General features: G+C 41.8%; 1 protein-coding gene across 1 annotated transcript in view; it reads right to left on the bottom strand.

Annotated features, from left to right (window-relative positions):
- Positions 1–16,210, bottom strand: part of LOC8028606 (erythroid differentiation-related factor 1) — a 90,397-nt gene that overhangs the window by 24,860 nt on the left and 49,327 nt on the right. The window contains exons 14-16 of the mRNA XM_029988443.3: positions 13,999–14,217; positions 4,864–5,064; positions 3,133–3,353 (exon numbers count right to left, since the gene is read on the bottom strand). Coding sequence (XP_029844303.2) covers positions 3,133–3,353; positions 4,864–5,064; positions 13,999–14,217 — 641 coding nt within the window. The remainder of the gene's footprint in view (positions 1–3,132; positions 3,354–4,863; positions 5,065–13,998; positions 14,218–16,210) is intronic.

Raw genomic sequence — 16,210 nt, forward strand, 5'->3', positions numbered from 1 at the left:
CTTAAAGCTTTGTCTCACTGAGGGGATGGGATGCCACGCAGCTGAACTACATTTGCCACCGACAAAGTAAAATATGTACCCGCAGACTTCACAAAAACAACTCAACTTGTAACGTGGGCAATGTATGGTATGGAACTTTAGCATTGAGTCATTGCCACTAGCATCAGCACCAGGTATGAGCTCTCTGCAGTGTGTAATTAGTAGCACCGTAAAATACCGAAGGAGTGCATACCACACTTTCACTGAAAATAGGGTTAAGCTAGACATGGGCCAGTCAAATCAGGTGCTTAACGTATAATTTGCAGAATTCCCAAGTTTGGGAAATGTTAATAGCGGGCTCCTGAACGAAGTGGGTGCTTCAGCAGTATTATACATTAGGTGTCAACGAAAGCGTCCTGGATTTTTCACACACCATGACCACATCACGTCAACCGATGTAAGCACGAGTGCTACTTTTTATTTATTTATTAAATTTTTATTTATCGCTTCGATAGGGAGGCTAAGGCAACTACAACCACGCAGTGTGGTCAAACATAAAATATAACGAGGAAATAACAAAAACATACCAACACACAAAAGTACCGGTCAATCAAACTGGCACTGCGCTTCGTGGAAGATCATAGTGTGTGGATGACAGATACAATCTCGTCTAGCTCGTGTCCTCAGTGTGAATGTACGGGGAAGTAAGTAGAATCTCGATGATACAATCACCGTTGACCTGAATACAAATTTCTTAAAAAACCCGATCAAAAACCCTTATTTGTAATGTGTCCCGTTTCGGGACAACGCGAATGCTTTCTTGGGCTGCGGTGGATGATACAAAGAAACTTAAAAGGTCATAAAAGCCACAGTGGACTGCACATTTCTTTTCAGAAAATGCGTGTTAAACAGCGACGCCGCCTGCAAGCAAAATGATATATGTTTGACCGCTACTTTCGATCACTTCGTAGTCCGAACTCTAAAGGTCCAAAGTTATAAGTTTGAGACGTCAAAATAAGGAGAAACAAATATTTTGACGGGGGACGTCAAAACCATTTTGAAAATATTTGACGTCATGAACGCGGATGTCAAAATTGTCACCATACTCCGTTTCACCTTGCGTCCGAGCGCAGGAGATGCTACGAGCCATCGAGCCATCGAAGCCAATCCGAGGCCGTGTGGGTGTCATGTGACTTTGGAGAGGGGACACGGCGACGCGCAGAAAGCGTATCACAGGCTACGTCCACAGAGCAGGATTGGCTAAGACAGATCGTAGCATCCGCTGCGTCTGGACGTAAGGTCAAACAGAGTACTATACCATTTTTTTTTCTCCTTGGCTCAGCTATGGGCATGCAGACCCAAGTATTCAGTAAACATCTTTTCTCTATGTTCAATGTGCATCAAGTACAAAACATTGACTGACCTCCAAAGAGCAAGAAAACTATGTTGCAAAATTTACATGGGACCATATTGTCCGGGTTTGTGCTTGGGACAATATTGTACGCGGCCAATTTGACCGGGACCATTTTGTCCGGATCTTGCGAATTCCAGGTTGAGTTAGAAGCGAGTGTGACACCAAGGTACTTTTATTCAAGATTGAAGAAAGAATAAACATGCGTGACGAGGATGATATGTGAAAGATACCCGGCATAGGAGAGTGTCTCCTATGCCGGCTTCGTCCTACATGTTTTCTTTCTTCAATCCCCGCACCAACACGCTTTTCATCCATTAGTATTTGTGTTCATTGACTGTTTTCAAAGGCATATTATTGATGGCATGGGGGAATGAAAGTGGTGTTTTCTTGTTGGTAACTGTCACGTGAACACACTTGAACCATTTTCCAATTCATACACCATGACAATAGTTCTAATAGGTACCAATGTATAGGTTAATGTGATCAGTAATAGACATGAAATCTGAACAGGATGCAGTCGTCCACAAAAAAACGTCACTGTACAGAAAGATGGCTTACTTCCAAGTTGGTGATGAAAACCAGAAACAAAAGGGCCCAATCACGGACCCTTGCGGTATGCTAGACAAAACGCATTAGAGAGTTTTAGGGAACCGTTTTTGCACATCCGATATGGTACGACGAGCCCTCCGGTGCGGACTGCCCATGCGCCACCACAGAAGACTCTCATACACACAGTGAATACCGCAGGGCCCATGGTACCGCATCGGATGTGCAAACACGGTTCCCTAAAACTCCCTATTCTTTAGTGACTCATGACCATTGACCCTTACGAACTGGGTGCGATTACTAAGATATGAGTGAAACCACAATACTATGTTGTCATTGTTAAGAACACATTTTAACTCGTACAAGAGGTTGGGGTGCAACATAATGTCAAACGCTTTTGGGAGATCTAGAAATATCACATCAGCTTGACCAGAATTATTGATTACTTTCGCCAGCGCATGAACAGTGTGAAGAAGCTGTGTGACTGTAGATAAGCCACTCCCTGAAACCGTGTTGCTCTCTGTGGAAGAAACTTTTTTTTTTTTTTTTTTTCCGAAAAGGTTTTAATGTGCTTACATAAGAAGTGCTCCGGTACTTTTTCGCTTGAGCAATACAATGAAATTGGCCTGTAATTCAGTACATTCGTATGCTACCGGATTTGCGAATCGGAGCAACTTTGGCATTCTTCCAGTCTCTGGCAACTATACCAGTAGCAAAAAATGACAAAAATTCGGAGCACCACTCAGCATATCTGTAGAGGAAGCTGTTTGGTATTTCGTGTGGCCAACCGGACTTCTTGGTACTATCGAGACGAAGAAAGTAATTAATGACACCCTCTTTAGACCCAGTAATATCTGGAATGTCAATATTGATATGTTTCATGCTATAACAATGACAACTGAGAGCCATCATCTGCTTACACGGACAAGAAAAAGTAATTAAAAACGTTTGCTGTATCTTTGCTATTTTTACTACTTGGTCGTTACGCCCGAGCGCCCTTACTGACATTTTTTCTTAGATGAGGCCAAAATTTCTGTGGGTTATCTTTCATAGAAGAGAGCATTATTACATTTAAAAAGCAAAACAACACACTTTTTATTAAGATATGCAAATGATTACGAAACACTCTAAGGGGAAATCTTAGTGCCAAAAACAAAAATATATATATACCAAGGAGAATGAATGGCACCCACCCTATTGTAGAGGGTTCGCTCCTGAGCCGTGAACTCCCCTCGCACTATTCCCTTCTGGCTAGCAGAAGCGGCGTGGGCACGCAGGCGCATGAGGCGCCCCAAGTTGGAATTAACGAGGGCCAGGTTCGCCACATCGTTCAGGGTGTCAAAAGCGTCCACTCCTTTCTCAAGGCACTCCTGACTCTTTGCCCACAGTTGCTCCATTTGCTCACTGGAATGTTCTGAAGCCACAAGTGTTTCATGCCATTCAGCTTTCATCACTTCTTTCAAGTCGAGATACGAGTATAAGAATCACAGGTGTGACATGAAGCATGGGACTACCAAAACATTCTCAAATATGTGCTCCAATGGTAGTACCACCGTGCAAGATTTTATGTATATATTTTTCTACCATCCATTAAAGAAAATACTACCACAGAGATGTGGCACAACTGAAACACATTCACTAGCAATGATGAAAAATATAAAACATCATCTAGGTATCTGCAAATGCTCAGAACTTTTTCAATATAAATTCAAATATTGGTGTACAGAACGTAAGGGACAAGTAAGCTGGTGTATATCAAACCTCATTCTCAGGTTTTTCACAAAAATGTAAAATATTGGTGTATTTGATTTCATGTTGGAATGAAAGTAGTATTAGAGAATATTAAATATTTTAGAATATGTGTGAATATTTTCAAAGATTCGTTGAGTGCACGTCCTCTACAGCCAAATTTATAGAGGGCATATTTTAAAGGCTTTAAAGATTTCTTTAAAGAAAGACATGAAATTTACCCCAACGCAGTTTGTGCAGGCGAGTTATACGGCCAGAGTGACATAATATAGGGGGATAATCGTCACGATAAGTCAGTTAATTAACTAAACTATGTTAATTATCATCGAAAACCACTAAATCAATTAACTTTAAAAGGTCTGGGACACGTGGGAAAGTTACTACTTGTGCAGCTGGAAGAAGGCTACAGGTGCGATAACATATCCGAGCGGTGTTTACGTCCTCTATAATTTGCGTCTTCTGACCGTCAGCCTTGTGCCTGCTGCACAAGTAGTAACCTTAGTGCATAGCTGCACTCCCCACACACTCTAGCCTTTCTAGAAATTACAGATTTAGTGGTTTATGATGACACTACCGTAAAATCCCGAGAGATGCCCCACCCCCGAAAGGTAGCCCACCGCTATTTTTGGCATGATTTTTTTTTTTTTTTAAACACCAAAAGGTAGCCCGCCCCTAGTAATTGTAGTGTTGGGATGAATGATGGCCTCGACTTCAAACATTGCTAGCTGGGAAGTATAGTCATCTTTGCTTCGTTGCCCCTCGTCACCATAACAAGCTTGCAAGGGACACATAACATAAAAATTGAATTTTTTAAACTTTTCTTGAATATACACCGAAAGTTAGCCCACTCCATATTTTCACCTGATCTGCTCTCGATTTTAGGTGGGCTATCTCTCGGGATTTTACGGTAAGTTTTCCCCTTAATATGTAACCGGATGTGTAGTTCTTATGTTTCTCCTTTCTCCCGATCAGTGAACCAATTGGTCCATCTTTCACTAAAGGCACGACGACGCACAAGAAGACAAAAAATAAAGAACTGAGTTTCACGACTAGGTGAGACGACGTTTAACCTGCACAGGAACTGATGGAACTCCAAGACAAACAATCCTATGTGCACCCTACTCCCGTGATAATGTTAATAGTTGGTGACACAACTGAGAATCGAATGAACTTACCCTGCTCATTGAAGATCCTAGCTGCTTGGTTCATGTAAAACACACCGAGTTCGTTGGAGATATTGCCCAGTCTGCGCGTTAATTGCTGGAACTCATTCAGCCTCTCGCTAGAGAGAATTTTCAGCGCACTGGCATAGCAACGTGCACTTAAAATCAGCGTTCTTTCTAGGTCCTGTGGGAATTCTCCAGCCAAGCAGTACTCTACAATTGAAAGAAAAGAGCCAGAGCACAACCAGGTGAGTTCAACAATGTACCACAAATTCATCGGTGTTTTCATCTCAAATCGTGCAAGAAAAAAAATTATGGGTCCTCAAAACGTTCTGGAAAAAATGTATGTCGGTGGAAAACGTGCTACTTGAACAAAACGGTAAATTATAACAACAGAATTTTTTTTGTTCTTGAGTTTTGGGCTTCGAAAGGGCAGAAGGTAGGTCTTACGATTTTTGCAGTTTTCACTGGTGACAGGTTTTGGAGCCTCGCAATGTTTAGATAATCTTTTTCACAACAAGGATAGCTATTTTACTCATTTAATACTTTATATAGAGTTCAATAGAAGTGTGTTTTTTTTATTTTCGAAAATAAAAATTCTTGAATCTTGCACTTTTGACAATAACGTGCCAAGTTTGAATCAAGCTAGCTTTCGATGTACAATTATTTAAGGAATAAATAAGAAACATTTCAAATGAAAGCTTGTATCTAAAACTATCTAAAAATTATATGAATTCAACTATAGTTTATTTAAAAGAAACAACACTGTAAACATGAAAAAAAAAAGCTAAAAGTTCAAAAATCAACGTCATTTTAGGAAAAATTGTTTTTTTTTTTTTTTCAAATTTTCATTTATATGAAAACCTTTCTATGCGCTCTTATAAATGCAACAAAATTTCTTTGAGAAATATGGTTTCGTCCTATTAAGCAGTGCGTTTGAAAAGAAGACATATTTGTACCTCCATTGTACGACGCATATCTCTGTCATTTCGTTTTTCACTTAAATATTAGTGGTTATTTTTGTAACACAATAGTTTTTATTGTTTCTCGAGTCCACACACAGTTTCGCAAAACTTATACATCTATAGGATTTATAGTATAATAATCCACACATTCAGTTTGCTTACTTAGTTAATTACAGAAATCGAAACTCTCTTAAATAATGTTTACGCATTGTCATATTAGATTAACAAATATATATACAGGAAGTTTAAAAGTTTTCTGTGAGTTAATAGAGCATTTGTGGGGAAAAACATTTCAAAGCTACAGCCCACCGAGCACATCAATAAGCGTGCATGAATTTTTTCTTTCTTCAAACTACTTCCTTTACATGATAGCTAAGCTAGGCTTGTTGAAACCTCCTAATCTCCGTCTTTGCAATTGGCACTTCTATGTTTGTGAAGCTAAACATACGTTCCAAATCTCGTAGAATGATACAAAATTAAACTATTAGTTCTGATAGTCTCGCTCCACTTCGGTGCTTGCTTTCACTTTTTTGCAATGTGTGCGTCTTCCCTAATAGTATCACCTGTTTTTTTTTTTTTTTTTTCTTGCTGAGATATAAGTATTTTTAAGGTTCTCGAAAGTTGCATTGGCTATTTTTCTTTGAAGGAGAGTGGGAATGAACGGGCAATCCATGGGCCGAGTGTGGCATAGACATGCCATCTTTTTTAACTCTAGGAATGTCGCATCCCCTTTTTTCATTAGCTGTTGTGATTATTTATTTAGTACAGACAGGGTCACATGAACATTAGAAACGACTGCCATATGACGATCCATGCACATGAAGAAAGGAAGAAGCTATAGACAATGTGCGATTACTAGGAGGCGCTACCAGAGCTAAAGCTCATGTGCCGCCGCCTTCGAGAGTGGCAGCCTTTCCCTTTCATTTTGCTCTGCTGGCAGGTTCTATGCTGTCCGAATATCTGGTATCTCATCTCAGTATGTTACACATTTAACCATAACCGAGAGAGGTTTTGGTTAACCACTCTTTGCCTGGCAGCAATATTAAACATGGGCAACCAAGAATTCAGCCTGGAAGATATGAAGAGACTTTGCCTGTGTGCTAACCCAGCTAAGGAGTGCGTTTTGCTGACCAGTAGGGAGTATCCAAAAAGGGATAGTTTAACCCTGGAATTGTTGCCAATGAAGGAAGATGAATAAATCGAAGTGGCTTTGAGGGAATCAAGCAAACTGCTAAAGGAACAAATGGGAATAACGCATTTTGCAATGAGCTCAGAAAGTGCGTAACAAAGTGCTTCCCCCATTAATTCATCCGACATGCTCAGTGGCTTGCTATAAGCTTAGAAAAGTCACATCTCAAGGCTCGTACCATCGTATTGCATTTCGATTTTGCGGAAAACTGGAGAGTAGTTCTTCCGCGAGCAGTACAATGCTTTCATTGGACAAACTAAATGGTGTCTATCTTCACCTGCGTCGCTACAACGGAACGCAAAATCTATGGCTTCGGAGTCGTCAGCAACGACATTGTGCGCAATACAGCACACACACTGTTTGCTCTGCACACAGTTGAAGAGGGGCTGGAAAAAAACATTCCAATATTTACAAAACTTGTCCACGTCTCAAAAATAAATTTTAACTGTACGAGATGGCGAAGAGACAAGAGGTGACCAAACTGATTTTTCAAGCTAAAAGACATGGAAAAAGTGTGTGTGATGACGTGGGGACAGTACCCAGGCACCAAGCCTCCTTGCACAACCTCAGGTCGTCAGAACTGGAAACCATTGAAAATGCTAATGATTTTTTTTGTGTAAAAGCCCCGAAAGTGCCTGGAATTGTACTCCTCAAAGGTGAAGCAGCATGCCTGGCCCAATACGGTGACACAGTAAAAAAAGACAAATTTTTTGAGTCTTGTGAAAAACATTCAATCCTGCCACTTGTGGATGAAGGCTCAAAATAGAGATGGGTCTTTCAGGGTTATGATAAAAAATAAAAAAGTGAATCCTCAAGAGTAATGTTAACCTCACTTAAAATCACTTTTTTTTTTTATCACCATAAACGTTACTGTGAGCCTATAACACTAAAAATGTGATGTCTTTTTATGCATTCCTCTTGTTTATCTGTCTGATTTGTTATTGCCTCAAATTAAAAGAATTAAACGAGCCTCCGCAGTATGTGTGAAAATGCGACTGCATGAAAGAAGTAAAATTTCGCACCCTGCCTGCTAGGTTTCTAAAAATTATTTATCTCGTCCCTTCATTGACTGACATAGAAGTTTGTAAAACTTGACTTCTATGCTTGTCAAATAAAAAAAAAGATGTTTCAATAAGTTTATTTATAAAAAAGTTGTCAATCTTGAGATTTTATAAGTGAACTGGACATGTACATGAACTTTTATTAAATTATAACATACCAGTCATGCCTCATTTTTACTAAACGGTACATGATGTATATCATAAATACTATAGTCACGTTACAACCATATATCTATATCAGTGTGTCGAACCGAAAAAAATACGGGTTCGGTTACGGTTCAGGTTCAGGTAAATTTATTTTGTTCCGGTTCAGTTCCGGTTCGATTAATTCGGTTCGCAAACCGGTTCGGGGCGCTGAACCGGTTCGTGAACCGGTTCGGAAATTATAAATGACAAATTGCAACATCAAAATAAATTACAAATAAAACATCTGAAATCAGCACATACGAAACGGGATACATCGTAGTGTAAGGCTCAGGGATTTCTACCAAGAATGGTTTCTTTATGTGCACTCAAAGGTACCTCACCGACATTTACGCATTTTCGGACTTCATCTAATTGGGTCCGACGCAGTAGCTGTAAAATCCGCGACCTCCTTACAAACCCACTTACAAGTAGAACTCGCTAACTATCCCGCCACCTCGGCGTGTAAGCAATTGAAGGAACAGTGGGGGGAAAATACAGCTTTCTTTATTTGAATTAGCCTTCGGTAACTCAAATTAGACCCTTAAAAAAGTTGTCGCTAATCAAGATACGGAATATGAAAAACACTTCACCAAACGCAACGCCAGAAGGACGTAGTAGAATGAATATTAAAATAGAAGAGTTCGCTGTCTCACAAATATGTTAGCTTCTAAGTGCCTATACGAAACCGGATGCATTATTATCAAACTCCACAGCCTTTTCTTTTCTCATTCCGATGGAAGCAAGCTTCAAGAACTCGCGCATTCTAGAAACGTGTTATGAAATGAACACACAGCAGCATTTAGGATTTACGAGATTGTAGGAAAATGAAATCCCGTGACGCGATTTTTTTTTTTTTGCACAGCCTTCCAATTTTTTTTTTTCCGTGCAAGCCGCGACCAGCGCATTACTGGTTCCTATGTCAAGATTCATGGATGCAGCGTTTATATTCCTAAGACTGAGTGGAGAAGAAAAATATGTAAGCGAGGTGTGTGTGAGTTGACGGCAGTTAAAAAACAAATGGCATTGATAGCACATTCATTGTCAACAGCGCGTGGTCGAACCGTTTTGACATGAGCCGGTAACCGTTATTTTTTTGTCCGGTTCAGTTCCGGTTCGGGTTCATCGCGATAACAATATAACGGTTCGGGTTCGGGTTCAGTTCCGGAAAAAATACCGGTTCGGTTCCGGTTTTCGGTTCGGTTCGACACCCTGATATATATATATATAATAATTATGTAAAAGATTTGGCAACAGCCCATATCCTTTCACCTTTAAATCGAAGTAAAAATGTCTTTTCAAATGCACTAGTTAATATGAAGAAACATATATACATGCAAATATAAAAAACATAGAAAGCTTCCAACAAAAAAAAAAATAAAAAAAAATGTATTTGTTTTTAAATGATATTGAATTTTTATTTTTAGCATTTCTTCTCAATTTTACAGTATTGTTTTTTCCATATAAACTATAGACCTTTGCAAAAAGAGCTCTCTGGCTGCCGCCATTTTCCGACTCGAGCGACCCCTATCAGCCAGAAATTTCTGCCGCCCGCCTAAGCCGTGGAAACCCGATCAGCGTGACTCCCCACTTGCATTGTGCCTTCGGAGTTTGCCGGCTTTTCTTGAAAGTTTTCACTTTATTTGCCTGTTCAGGATGCTCACTCTTTTTGTGTTTTTTTCCACTTTGACAACCATGGAATATCAGGGGCTCGTAGCCTGCTTCGCCTTCACAGGAAACAAATGAAGAGAGCGAATGTCAAGCAGCCCGCGACGTGGGCCGTTCGATGTTCTTCGAGGATTATTTTCAGTGAGATAATCTCCTGAAAGCCTTCCCGGCTATGTTCCCGGTCTTCGCGAACAATAGCTGATAGGATTGGGTTGGGAACGGAATAGACGCATTCCTTCAATTGCTGTGGTGCTGGGCAAAAAAAGCAGCTCTCTTCACAATGTGCCCCAAAACAAGCCGGATTCTGTCCGATCGTCGTGAAGTGACTGTCGTCAACACTGTATACAGGATATGCTGTGTTATTTGAGACCTTTCTCCGATCCTCTTCGAATAACGTGGCACAGTGGGGTAGGTAAAATATATGTTGTTTGATTGATGTGACTCGCTGAATTTCATGTTGTGAGCGAGGAATACCTAAGCATTTCGGCTATCCTGTGTGGTCTAATATTTTGGACAGTTAAGACCTTTGCAGATTGACACGGCTAAGTGTTTTGGTGCCGTAAAAAGATCAACATAAAATGAAACAAAAATTCAAGTTGCATTTGTTCTGTCGCACACAGACTCACCAAAAATAGCTTTCATTAGTTTGTTTTTCTTCCCAAGAATACTACTACAATGCTTTGTCAAAAACCTCGAGAAATTCTATTCGCCATAGAACACAAAAGAAATAAAACGCAGCAATTTAGCAGCCACCAGCGTCCGGAATTGCGCCTACGCAGGCTGCCACAGCCAACGGACGAGAAAATCCACAGCCCAGCGGAGTCGGGCAACACTGACAGACTCTCTCAAAACCACGGACGGGTGCTGTAAATCACTTCGTTCGAGACTGCCGCTGGAAAGGTCTATACCTAAATTAACAAGATCATAATTTTTACATTGGCTTAGATACAAGCTTTCATTTCACATACATTGAAAGCCAGCTCTTCAAACTTGGCCTATAATTGTCAAAGGCACAAAATTCAAAAATTTTTATTTTATAAAAAATAAAAAAAATAAAACACAAAGTTTTAAAGCAGTTAAAAATGTTATAATTGTTGTGAAAAGAATCATCTGAAAGTTTCGAGACTCCAAATGGTGTCACTCGTGAAAACTGCAAAAATGGCGAGAAGCACCTTATGGCCCTTTTGAAGTCCAAAACTCAAGAACAAAAAATTTTCCGTAGTTCTAATTTGCAGCCTTGTTCTAGTCACACATTTTCCACCAAAATTTATTTCTTTCAAAATTTTTTGAACGCATTATTTTTCTTGCACAATTTGAGATGAAATCACCCTCCTAGGCCACAATTCAGTGTCACCCTTCCACTTTAAACTCGAAAATAGAAGAACTTTTGTGTAAAAAAAGTCAATTATTCCACTCTTTACAAAGCACACAAAGAATCAATTGTTGCCATTAAGAAAGGAAACCAGCAAATGATGAGATAGACATCAGGCTGTGGTTAAAAATATTGTGATTTGATCTGAAATTTGGAGCATGTAAAAGTCAAGCGCCACCAGGAGGTGGAAGTTTCTTGCCACAAAATGAAGTGTTGTCATAACGGGAAATAAGGTGCCGAAGGCAAAAGGACAGGGCACCAGTTTTGTTTCTTGGGAGGTGGTTTCAAAAAGGCCACCGAGAAGAATAAATTAGGGCTGTGTGAAGGACCAGGTGAATGATTGTTCTCTTGTCTTTCTGCACGACTCAGTAGAAAAACTACGGTGAATTGCCACATTTTTTATATAGCTCCGATTGTTCCCTGTGGTTGCCGACAAAAGAAACTTGGATATGCAGTAACCACTTTGTAAAACTCAAAAAACAATAGCCAGGTCCACCCAGCCTACCTGCCAACATTGTTCCCGGATGTTTACAAAAGAAAATTTGTAAGCAGCGAAAGACACAAGAGGTCAAATGAAGCAGAGAATTGTAGTCCACACTGCTCACCAATCTGCATGCTAGTAAAAAAAAAAAAGCTCACTGGTGGTTGTACCTTAGTCTTTTTTTTTTAAATATTAAAAGGGTGCATGTAGTTAGCATACATCAGGCATGACTCCACTGCAAAGATATTTAATAATTATGTAGAGCCTTTCCACCTCACGTGAAGATGGAGGACCAGCGAAGCTGTTATCTTTAAGACATCTCGGACGATGCCTAGAGGATGACGTCTAGGACGACCTCAAGGACGTCTAGAGGACGACGTGTAGACAGACGTCTAGATGACCTCAAGGACGACGTCTAAAACGACCTCAACAACAACTTCGAGGCTGATGCCTAGGGCGACCTCAGGGACGACGCCTAAGGTGACCTCAGGGATGACGTCTAGGACGACCTCAGGAACGACATCTAGGACGACCTCAAGGACAACGTCTAGGACGACATCAAGGACAACCTCTAGGACGTCTGGGACGACCTCGAGGACGACCTCTAGGACGACCTCAAGGACAACCACAAGGACGACTTCTAGGATGACCTCAAGGACAACCACAAGGACGACCTCAAGGACGACTTCTAGGTCAGCCACAAGGATGACTTCTAGGACAACCTCGAAGATGACTTCTAGGAAAACCTCGATGACAACTCTAGGACAACGCCTAGAGAAATTCAGCCTTTCCACTCTGGTGAAAACCAGAGTGGAAAGGCTGGAAAGGTTGGCGCCATCTATGAGCGACGGCGGCAACCAGACAACCAACAAGCCGGTTGCCGCTGTCGCACATAGATGGCGGTAGCTGTCTGGAGTTTTGTGTCGACATTTGTTTGCCCGCAGACATGATACTGGGGAAACTAGCCCTTAACAGCTCCGCTGTAAAAATTATGATTAGTATTTAGACACTATAGAACATTTCAGGGTCACCAAATTTGTAAAGAATTTAAAATTAATGAATGAAATTGGAATTAACAACATTGTTTTGCAGAGGGAGAGAAGTAATATTGAAGTCCTATCCTTGTGCAGAGGTTCTAGATATATCAAGTATAACTCTACCAGGAGAGCAAAGAAAAAGAGCATTTCACATAAAAAATACCCATTTGTCGTCACCTGCAATATATTAAAATTAGAGTTTAGTGGTTTCTTAAGAAAATTAAAACAAAACGACACTGCTGGCAAAAATGAAACTCAATTGGTGACTTGTCATTTTACTTTAAAAGTATGAGAGGGTTACTGCTGCATGTACGTAATTTAAGATTTTACCGTTTTGGTGGCAGCAAGGCATCTGCGCAAGCTTGCGAAAAATTATGTTATTTTAGGAATTGAGCACATGACTGATTTCTGAAAGACACCTTGCAGTGTTGCAGTGTGTGGTAAAAGTTTTCTTTAATTCAACATGCTCAGAAGGGATGGGAAAAGATGAAGAATGGTCAAGCTCTCGTCTCACATTGTGGACAACTTGGCCAACTGCCAAGTCTGGCTGTGCAGGTCTCGCGATTAAGCTCATTCACAGAAACGCAAACAGCCTTGGCACGCTTACAGCAGTCGGTAACTTTGGCTTTGCAAGAGCACTTGCCGGAGTTCAAGGAGTGTGAGCAACTGCACAACTGGATGTGAAGATTTAGACAATCCTCATCTAGGTCTCAATTGCTCCAATTGCCAAGAGCAAGTGAAACAGCACAAAAAAGAGCATTTATCTTGAGGCAGATGCCATGGATGACGTGGTCTTGTGCTTGTGAGATGACATTTGCACTCAACAAATAATCTGGCTCGATAATCTCCTCCATCCCAATGACATGGCACACAAGCAACCTTCCTTTGCGGAGGTGCGCTTCCTTAAAAAATAACCAAGCTTTCAACGGGGAAACAGGAGCAAGAAAATTGCGACATACTGTTTGCCATTGCAACTCAATGCACGCCACATTAGGGCGATTTTGCACTGCTGCGCGGCACCCCTCCTGGTCCAGCCAAACAGGTCTCTAGACCCCAATTCGGTCAATGCAAAACAGACACCAATTTATCCGCTCGATTTGGAAACCAATAAACATACCCTAAAAAAGGAATCTCCACTGTAGCATGGGTCTACCAAAAATACCCGCTTTAGAGAAGAAAATTTGCGCTTACTCAGGTTGATCGGGGATCCTGAGATCTTCTCCAGGAATGCCAGCAGTTGCTGGTCGTGCTTGCTGGGAAGCTCAAAGTCCTCCCTGTGAACTTCCCGGCTGAAGCCACTGTCTCCGTGCACCAGCATCAGATAGACGTCCCCCGCCAGTCCCAGTAGATACACCAGGGACTCCAAAGGGCATTCCTTCCCAACCTTGGCAACCAAAAACCGTAGCTGCTCTGCAAAAAGGCACACCGAAAAAAAAAAAAAAAAGCTTTGACTATACAAGGTAAGAAATTGCAGCCCCAGCACTGGAACAGCAAAGCTCCAATGCAGTTCACACGATGCCCCGCCAATTTCCCAAACGTTTGCTTGCTAGGAGCCGGCAACAATAACGGACCATTCCGAAAATATGCAGTGCCTCCCATTGTCTTTTTGACGCGCTACGTCAATCCAATGTATGGCGCGTGAAGGATCACCCAAAATAGAAGGTACGGCTCATGTTCCTTTTGCACAGTGTTTCTGAACTACTCATGTTTCGGGGACCCCCTTGCGAAGGACAAAACTGAGTGACAGAAGGGTAAATGAAGCCCTACTCACTGATTGTGCATGGTTTGGTCTATTTGGCTTTGTGGGACAGCCAGCATCAACAAAAGAACAGTTTCAGTACTTGGCTTGAATGACAGTCTAAGGCTTTGGGGACCCCAAGAAGGCCTTCGAGGACTCCAAAGGGCAGACCCCCATTGCAGAAACACTGGTTGAGCATTTCGTGATTTCAGGACACAAACAAAGCAGGGCAATAACGAATCAAGGTGTGTATCGGGTTTGTGATGTGTTTGCTCTGATTACGCTGTGTTCTGAACTCACAGTGGTAAGAGAGAAGGAATTAAGCCTCCTACAGGGTGCACGGAGCATTGACCTCTACCCATACGTATACACTCAAACGGTCCCACAATTCCCTGCACGGTGCAATGTGGGAGTGACAAGAGGCCTTGTGGGGTTTTCCGGAAAGGCCTATTGTCTCTTATGCCTAAATCATGACACTTCTAAGAGTCTAAACCAAAAAAGTCTAGAAAGTGACAGTCTTCTTTCCCAAAACAATCATTTTCAGAGTATTTTGAGGTCGTCACCATTTAGTTCCCCTACATTAATTGCCCAGGAAATGATCTTACTTTCTATCAGAGACACATCAACATTGCTTAGTCATTCCATCGTTGCCAAAATAATGCGGCATCCAACCTGTGCTTTCGCTAGATACAAGGCAGAATGTCTGGAGAGTGCAATTGTGAAAAAGATTTTCTAAAAAGTAATTTCGTATTTCTACAACAATATTGTTCTAAAAAAAAATTTAACAGCTTTTCGGCTCTTTGTGCTTTTGACAGTCTTAATATTTATTATTACAAATATCAATAAAAAAGTGAAAGCCGTTTACAACTCCCTGTAACGCCAAATTAGAGCGCAGCTCTTGAGGAGGAGGAGGGAAGGGTACTGGGGGAGGGGTCAACTGACCGGAGGGGGGGGTCACGTGACCTTGGGGGTCACGTGACGATGACAATGCCGATGATGTCATCAGTGATGTCACTGATGACGTCATCAGTGATGTCACTGATGACGTCATCAGTGACGATGACAATGCGGACACCGATGACGTCATTAGTGACGTCACTGATGACGTCACCAGTGATGATGACGATGACGATGCAGATGTCGGTGACGTCATCTGTGATGATGACAGTGACGATGCGGATGCCGGTGACGACATCAGTGACGTCACTGATGACGTCATCAGTGATGATGATGATGACGATGCAGATGCCGGTGACGTCATGAATGATGTCACTGATGACGTTATCAGTGATGATGACGATGACGATGCGGATGCCGGTGACATCATCAGTGACATCACTGATGACGTCAGTGACGAGGACGTCATCGGGGGGGTCACGTGACCTCAGGGGAGTCACGTGACCTCAGGGGAGTCACGTGACCTCAGGGGAGTATGTGACCTCAGGGGAGTCACGTGACCTTGGGGAGGGGGTCACGTGACCTCGTGGGGGGGAGTCACGTAACCTCCGGGGGGTCACGTGATCTTGGGGGGATACGTCACTTTGGGGTGACCTTGGGAGGGGTCACGTGACCTTGGGGATCACATGACCTTGGGAGGGGTCACGTTACCTTGGGGGCTCACATGAACTGGGGGTCACGTGACCTTGGGGGTCATGTGACCTTGGC

Source organism: Ixodes scapularis, unplaced genomic scaffold, assembly GCF_016920785.2.
Source record: "Ixodes scapularis isolate PalLabHiFi unplaced genomic scaffold, ASM1692078v2 PGA_scaffold9__187_contigs__length_104089568, whole genome shotgun sequence".
Lineage (NCBI taxonomy): Eukaryota > Metazoa > Arthropoda > Arachnida > Ixodida > Ixodidae > Ixodes > Ixodes scapularis.